This window comes from Osmia bicornis, chromosome 11 (genome assembly GCF_907164935.1).
Source record: "Osmia bicornis bicornis chromosome 11, iOsmBic2.1, whole genome shotgun sequence".
Lineage (NCBI taxonomy): Eukaryota > Metazoa > Arthropoda > Insecta > Hymenoptera > Megachilidae > Osmia > Osmia bicornis.
In genome coordinates, this window is record NC_060226.1 from 2,020,971 (window position 1) to 2,029,813 (window position 8,843).

General features: G+C 31.1%; 2 protein-coding genes across 2 annotated transcripts; one reads left to right on the top strand and one right to left on the bottom strand.

Annotated features, from left to right (window-relative positions):
- Window positions 1–112: 112 nt before the first annotated feature.
- On the bottom strand, window positions 113–5,516 carry LOC114877724 (transmembrane GTPase Marf). Its single transcript, XM_029190676.2, has 12 exons — window positions 5,283–5,516; window positions 4,025–4,311; window positions 3,827–3,953; window positions 3,366–3,759; window positions 3,192–3,299; window positions 2,416–2,569; window positions 2,215–2,353; window positions 1,825–2,138; window positions 1,464–1,759; window positions 1,236–1,403; window positions 964–1,160; window positions 113–897 (listed from the first exon to the last, which is right to left on the bottom strand). Exons 2-12 carry the CDS (start codon window positions 4,200–4,202, stop codon window positions 693–695), a joined length of 2,280 nt encoding a protein of 759 aa, XP_029046509.1. The 5' UTR covers window positions 4,203–4,311; window positions 5,283–5,516; the 3' UTR covers window positions 113–692.
- A 55-nt stretch (window positions 5,517–5,571) lies between these two features.
- Window positions 5,572–8,840, top strand: LOC114877757 (28S rRNA (cytosine-C(5))-methyltransferase; the record flags this gene model as incomplete). Its single annotated transcript, XM_029190739.2, has 6 exons — window positions 5,572–5,920; window positions 6,148–6,418; window positions 7,286–7,542; window positions 7,611–7,726; window positions 7,798–7,970; window positions 8,047–8,840. Coding segments are annotated over exons 1-6 (1,737 nt in total), but the record flags the coding sequence as incomplete, so codon positions are not given.
- Between the last annotated feature and the right edge of the window lie 3 nt (window positions 8,841–8,843).

Here is an 8,843-nt window from a genome sequence, read left to right on the forward strand (position 1 = left end):
GTTATGTATGGCACATATGTATTTAAATATATGTATATGTGTACAAGTGTATCCTCGTATCACTCATTCTTCCCTTCAATTTATTTCACATAATAATCAAAGAATACAAATGTAATTCTTATTCAACGAACAACCTTTTATTCATACAACATAAGCTCTTTTATAAATATAATCTAATAAATCTAATAATTGCATTATATTGTTTACTATATAAATAAAATTCATTTACCTCTGCAATATTATTTCGTAACATTTATATTAAAACACTGGTATTATATTTGCAAAAAAAATCGTTTAGCATGATTCATTTTAGAATAGATTATTAAAAACAAAAAATAAATTCAAAAATTCATTTCTATTAAAGATCTCTTTGATAATTTCTTTTTTGTATAAAAGAAATCATCGACTTAAATTATGAGAAATTTGTTAAAAATTTAGAATAACACATTCAGAGGATACAAGGTTGCCTGCATTTAAGACTAGATAAGGTTTTCTTTTGTAAAAACATTCCCTCTGTCTGCACAAATGGTTGTTTGGGAAAATACACCTAGCATGCGATCAACATTTCATTATTAGTTGTTACTTTAATATCACAGCATGCGTAGATATATTTTCCAAAACGGGAAGCGATGTTGTTTAACATCGATTTTTAATAACCTGCATTATTTTCCTAAAATAATGTCATTCTATGCTTAATTCAACGACTTTAAGTATGCTGCATCAAATAAATCGAGCTCATTAGTTAAATAATTAGCCTTATTTCGTAAAACCTTAGCGCTACTGGTTGCTTCTTCAAGTATTCGAATTGTACTCGCAATGTTTTTCAGTTCAGAATCCATTTCAGTTGTCGTTTCATCTATTAAATGACACAGACGTGCAAATGTGCTAGACAGCTCCCTGTAATTATATAAAAATAATAACATTGTATGAAAATGAATATTCAATGAAACCTTTGAAACTTACTGTTGTACTTGATGGCTACAATTTGCAGATGTCAGATCTACAATTAGTTTTAATTTCTTTGTAGCGTGAGACACATATTGACGCTTAAATTCACGCTCTTTTGCTTTATTAGTCCATGTTAATCGTTCGTAAAGATACAAAGCACCATATATAGCACCAGTTACAGCTATAAGCCTCCAACCAATTGTTTTCAACATCTAACAAAATTTCAATAGAATAAAACCAAATGATTCAATACTTGCAACTATGTGTTTCATATAACAGACACCTACAAAACCAGCAACTATAAGTCCTCCCATGGTACCCTGAGATGTGATGGATGCTACTGCAATTTTAGTAGCCAATGACCAGTCATCTGATCTTTGTGAAAAAGCTGGGGCACTTGACATCAATTTTATAGAATCGACACTTTCTGCAGGACTCATAAGAGGTGGTGGTACCTATGAACGTAGACAGCTCGTAATATTATCAATACAAAAGTATTTCATTAATTAACTTACATCCTGTGGATAATTAGCAATAGCTAATCTTTTCCCTTGCTTTCCCGCAAACCTATTAATTATAGCTACAATTCCCCAAGAGAATCGGAATTCTAAATCCTCATGAAAATCAGCACACAAATTGTCACAATTTAATCTGTACAAGATTTCGAATGGCTCTCTTCTTGGTAAAATGTTCAATGACATTTGCCTCTTATTTTCTGGCAGTAAGTTTGCCATTCGTTCCGTCATTTCCCTTTGTGAATTTTCTATATTTAAAGCCAATGCAGTACTGAGCCTTGCTCTTAAGTTAGAACCTGTATAATTATAAAGTTAGAACGTCTATCAAGTAAGAAGAATGCAGAATAAATGTAAGCAATACCTAAACCATTTTCCACATGGGTGTGGAGTTCCCGTTTATATACATTTAGAACTAACGGATCAGTATGAAAAGGAACACTAAATTCGTCAATAAGTACAGCTAATCTACGAATTTCTTCGCTCAAAGCTTTCGATACTCTCTGTTCCACATCCTCTACCATATGATGAATTTTGTCTTTCATTTCTTGGGTTAGCAACATTAACTGTTGTTCGGTGAAATTTAATTTGTCATGAACGTCTTTTTTAACGTGTAATTGTTCGTTTCTCATCTTTTGCGTTCTTTCTAGTATTTCGTCTAACGTTTGTCGAATTTCCCTTAAAAGGAAAAAGAAAGGACACGTTTTTGTGCACTATATTTAAACGAAAAATGAATAAATGATAGACTATTTACGTGGCGATATGTTTTCCACGTTGAGAATGCTGTTCGAACTTCGTTTTTACAGCAGACTTGGAGATACATTCTTCAAATTTTCGTTCGAAATCTTGGAATTCGAAATAGCGATTTTGGAATCCTTCTGCTAACGCACCATCTATAATAAAGTTTTAATTAAGTATACTATTTGTTATCTTATGAAAAATTTGGTTTGCTTACTGTGAGCAGGCTGCCCCCGTTGTTCTTGTATACGAGCTTGTAGAGTTTCTTTTGCTGAAATGAAGAACACTCGTTCTTCAGCATCCTTAGGAGTATAAACTTTTAATTCTCTTGATAAAAAGTCGACGGCCCTATCTTGATGTTGCGCCCTTACCTACACAAACATAGAGTAAAATAAATACGAATTTCATAGTAACTTGTAAGAGATAATTTAAAAAGCAGGAAGCATATATTTAAATATTCTTGACATATTTTAAGCATAAAAGTAATTCGACCTGTTGCATCATAAGAATTCTATTAAATTTATTCTTTCATTAATATTTCCCATGCCAAAGATCTGTGCACGCTGGTTGTATTGCATAGTGTACCATTAATTTAATTTGCAGAGATTGTAGTTGATACACGTTTAAGTTATACTACAAATAATAAAATTTCTAAAATAACTTACTTCTTTTTGCTCTTTGACCAGCTATGGGATAAATCGGGTATTACATGAATTATTTAAGTAAAGCTGCCACTGCATACAGCTAATTATCAATAAATTCATTTTTACAAGTATAGTTTTGAAATATATTAATACACAATGAATGAAATTGTTTATATGAAAACAGATTTCAAGACAATAATCTTAATATGTAGTACCAGCTTTAATAAAAAATATAAAAAATTGAAATTTATTTCATTCTTGAGAAAGTATTTTTAACAATAATTTCCAACTACTTCAAGTATATTACAATATTACCTATACAACACACGCAACTTTATGTAATACATACCTGTTCAAAGAACTCTGGTTCAGAAGCAGATGCATCCCATCGATTATTAAGAATAAAAATATTTGGTTTAGATAATTTTGTAGACACTTTGTGGAAAAAGTTTTTTTCCTGTAAATTTAATATTGTTTGTAGTTAATTGGTATAGATATACAAAAAACAATTAGTAACACTTACAGTAACCATTAAAGTAGATTCAGCATTGGCTACCAGAACAAAAACATCTGCATCCAAGCAGTGTTTATCAATCCATTCATCTAAATTAGGTGTTACATCTACTCCAGGACTATCAACAAATACCACATCATCTCGTAATAGTAAACATTTTTCCTTTGGCCAAAATATTCTCACCAAATGACTCTCGCACAACTTTTCTTTACAGAGAGCATGACCTAACTGACCAACCGATTGCACAGGTTGCTTTTCGGTAGATCCTTCCGTAATAAGATAAGCTTCACCATTGTCTGAACCTTCTACTTGTAAGAAACAATTTGTTGTGTGACCTATACCACTTGGTAAAATCTTGTCACGTAACATTGCATTGATGACTGTACTTTTACCATTGCTAGTTCTGTAACAGTTGCATGATATTTAATTTGAATAATAATTACTGTTCAGTATTAATTATAATTGTATACCTTCCAAAAAATGCTACTTTCATGTGATCTCTCATGAGAACATCTCTAATTGCATGAACTTTTTTAACATAACTCTCAATTGTTTGTGCTTCATCAGTGGTAACGATCTGATGCTCTGTTTTCAATGCTGCGAAGTACAAGTTAGGATGATTGGTTGATAACATAAATTGTATTCTGTGACTGATAAGAATTACTTACATTTTATGAATCCCACAGTGTCCTGTACATAGTCTTCTATTTCCACAAATATATCGTTGATCTTTTTCTTGGCTTTAACAAAGATCTGAAGAGGAGAATTATCAGTTCTTATATCTGTTGATCTTAAGTGGCTGTCTCCTCCAATCATGGACATTGTACGATTGATGTAGGCAGCCATTATTTCCTTATATGTTTATTATACAAATGAAGTGTTTGGCAAAGTAAGAAAAAATACAGTGCAATGTTTTTGACAGGACGTTGATGCAGTGCACAGCATGCAGGACCAACTGAAATCATAAAAAAGCAGGAATTAAATATCTTCTAATAACGATTTCTATCTACAAGGTTCAAAATACACATTTTTTATTTACACGAACATTAAGTAACGTTATGATATTTTAATTCTTTTGTAGGTACAATAAAAAGTAAATATAAAAAGAGGAACAAAATTATAACTGATATAGCACAAATAAATATTTAACAACAATTTAGCATATACACAGAACAATAAGCCATTAAAGTACTATAGATTTCAAAATATACTTTTGAAACCTATAAGTTAAACAAAATAAACTTTTATATTTTAGTATATGGGTACATGTTCAATTATGTGAAACCTATCACATACAATAAGCATTATGCAATATTTATAACAAGGCAGTAAAACCTTCTTGTCTTTAGTCATTGAAGTGTCCTTTGTTGTAATATAAATGCGATGTAACTTTGAATGCCTCCTTTACTCCAAATTTTCTAAAACAATTTATTGATGAAACAATTGTAAATAATTCTTCTGTCATATCTGATGTCTTAAAAATTATTCTAATTATGTTTCATTGATGTATTTTACAAAATAAAGGGACAAATAATTTATTACATTAACATTTTAATAGATCTGTGTCTGCATTATATATCAATCATGTATCAAAGTAATGTACTTTCATATTGAACCAGTTGCTTAAGTTATGTCACTTATATCAATAATGATATTTATAAATTCTGACAATTTGATGTGTACATTTTATACAATGTGATTGCAACAGAACTTTTTACGCCTCTGTATTTCGTTCCAAAAATCACGACGCATATTATGTTGCATATTAATTGAACAATAAATATTATTCGTTCGTTACTCAAAATCTGCTATTCCAAAAAAACAATATCTACTAGCAAAAAATTAAAAATATACATTTCATTGCTCGCCGAAATCTAACCTGTAACACTATAAAATTTTATTTAATATCTAAATTTATGCTCTCACCGATAACAGTTATAACTCTTGTGGTATCATATTTTTAGCCAAATCTGGATTTAATCGTGTATAAAACAGTGAATAACATTTCGTGACTACAAAATATCTAACAAATTGGCTATTAGATCGAAGTGTATTAAAATAAGTTCACATGTGAACTGATTGGAAGTGGTAGCAAACACGTGACGTTCAATGTTTGAGGGCTTATTTTTAAATGTATTATGTTAAACACAGTTTTCAGTAACAATTTGTATTAATTTAGCATATTACATATACGTTTTGAAAATTTGATTTACCCAAAAATTACATAAATCCGTATTTCATCAATATGCTTAGAAATTAATAAAACATGTCCATAGGTTTATATATATACGCATTTCCTATATTATACTAGAATGGCGGACATGTGACTATTTCACTTCACACAAGACACGTTATCCTGTAATTTCGACAATTAATTCACGAGTAAGTGTTCGAAATAAAATTAAATATCGTACAACATTCCCTTCTGATGCGATAAGATGACTCGCGGATTTGTACATTCTGTTAAAGTCCCACGACTTTACAAAGCAGCGGCTAAAATTCTCCAAGAAGTCGAGGAGACGCATGCCAGTCTTAAATCATTGACTTATTCACAGAGACATCCTGTAAGTTAATACTTGTAATTAAAAATGAAACAAAATAATTGAACGATAGAATAAATGCAATTAATATATCGAAATTTGAAATTGTAAAAGGAGTAAATCCTTTCGATAACTTTCCCCGGTAGTTATAATCATGTGATTTTTAAAAGTTTCATAATTTATTTTACATGTATAATATTTGTTTATAGCAGTAATAACAACATTTTATTTATTTTTATCTAATTATGTAGAATGTATCGGCAATATATTCGTTGTGTTTGAATGCATTGCAAAAGAAAGAACAATTAAATCAACTTTTAAATAACACTCATCTGTTGATGAACGAGCCGCGTTTGGATCCATGGTTAGCAAGAATTCTTATAACAGAATTACTTTGGGGTAAAAAAGTTCTGAAAGCAGAATGCAGGCCTGCTCAGACTATACGTTCCTATGAGAACCTGTTGAAGGACGAATTGAGCGCTATTAGCAATGCTCAAGTGCCTGAAACATCAATTAAAAAAGGTACAATATTTATTTAGTAATCAATAAATGTATATTATTTTTACAGAAATGGGCCATCCCTGTGTAAAAATATAAATAGCCAGGTTCCACTGCAAATTTCAAATATATTAGATCAGTTTCTTTGTAAAGGAATTGTTCATCTGGATTGATGGTTTTAATCATCCGCAACAACCGGATACTTACTAGCCGCCACCCTAGATTCAAAAGATTTTTATGTTATATACATAAAAATCAACAAAAATTACATCGTAAAAATAATCCTAATCAGAATAAAAAGATAGAAACTATGAGTTTGACAACAGTTTTAGTAAAACTATTTTTATATAGCCTTGCTATGTTTACATTACCATTTGCCACATTTTTTGGGGTTCAACATGTTATGAAAGTTGAATTTCAAGTAAATAGATTTGCAACAAACTGCATTTCAGTGTTTGCTGCAGTGATTACAGTAAACATGATAATTGCCTGTTACGTTTATCAGGCACTTCATGAGCCTGATAATACTGACGAGGTTGAAACAACTGTGGATCAGCCTTCTAAAGATGATCTCAATAAAAAAATAGATTAAACAAAAACAAGTAATTTTTCATATAATGAAAAAAGTTATGTAACTGTATTTATATTACAGACATATTAGCATTTAATATATATTAATGATATATAGATACTTGTAACAAATGTATAGTGGAATATAATTTATATATTTTGTATATTTTTTATTATTAATATAACGATATGATATTGCCAGTATTCGATAATAAATCAGTATGTATCTATCAATAAAAGGTTCAGCCAGAAAGCACGAGTTTTACTTTACAAAGCCTTGTACCTTTATGTGTTTGCTAAAAAATCGTTTAATTTTTTCAGTACGAAAAGCAAGATACGTTCGCATCAACACTTTGCTATTACCATTAAAGAAGGGAATATCATATTTCGAAGAGGAAGGATGGTCTCTCCTACCAACATGTTCAAATTATACAGAACATCTAGAAGCCGTAAAAAATTTACAAAAACCACATTTCATTCAGGATTTTCATGTTCCAGAATTACTCGTCTTTCCAGTAGACACAACTTTCCATGATAATTCTAGATATCTAAATGGCGAACTTATTTTGCAAGATAAGGTAGTACTTACTTTTCAAAGACAAGTTATTTATATTTCAATTGTTTATTCACCATTTTATTCTTGTAGGCTAGTTGCCTTCCAGCAAAGTTGTTGAATCCGAAACCTGGATCAGTGGTTCTTGATATGTGCGCAGCTCCTGGAATGAAATCCACTCATTTGGCTGCATTAATGAATAATTTAGGGTATGTTCCAAACTGTGCAATATTTATGTTTCATCGATACACAATTTTTTAACTTTGTAAAATGTTTATAGGAAAATTTATGCGGTTGAGTTAAATGAACACAGATATGCTTCCTTATGCGAGCAAGTAAAACTGACTGGTGCTTCTTGTATCAAGGCTATTTTAAAAGATGCATTAACTCTCAATGCAAACGAATATTCAGACGTGGAATACATTTTGGTTGATCCATCATGTTCTGGATCGGGTAAAATATTTTGTATATTAACATCTATAAAACCGTTTCACCATATAATATAAAATTAATAATTTAAAATATTTAGGTATGTTGGATAGACAGGCAGTGTATGGAAACGAAAAGTTTAATGAACAGCGTCTTAAGCGATTGCAAGCGTTTCAAGTATTTCTATTGCGACACGCACTTTTGAATTTTCCCAACGTGAAAAGGGTCGTTTATAGTACTTGCTCCATCAGTCAAGAAGAAAACGAAGAAGTGATAGATGAAATTTTAATTGACGTGCAGGATGCGTATGCGCTTGTAAACATCAAGGATTTGTTCAAAGAAAATTGGTTGCATTATAGCTCAGAGAAATTTGCATGTTCAAACAAGTGTCTTTATTCAAACTTGGAAGTAGATCTCTGTAATGGCTTTTTCGTCGCAGTATTTGAGCGAAACGTCGGCGTTCCTTTACCACCATACAGATCAAAATTTAGCACGAATAACGAGCAATTAACAGAAAACGGTGAATCTAACGTTAAAGAGCCAACTGCAACCAGGAAACGAAAGAAACGTGGAAAAAGGAGGAGCATGAATTTCGTGGAGACTCCCATAGAAGATAATTTTATACCACTTGAGAGTGGTATTTCGAGCCCTATCAATGTTTCATCCGATTCAATTGTCATCGTGGACGAAATATCTGTGAATGAAGTGGAAGAAATTGAGCCCGACTTTGTAGTGGAAGAGAAGAAAATCGAGCCCGAGCCTGTAATAAAAAAGAAGAAAATTCAGCCCGAGTCTGCAGTAAAAAAGAAGAAAATTGAGTCCGAGCCTATAGTAAAAAAGAAGAAAATTGAGTCCGAGCCTATAGTAAAAAAGAAGAAAGTTCAGCCCAAGTCTCTA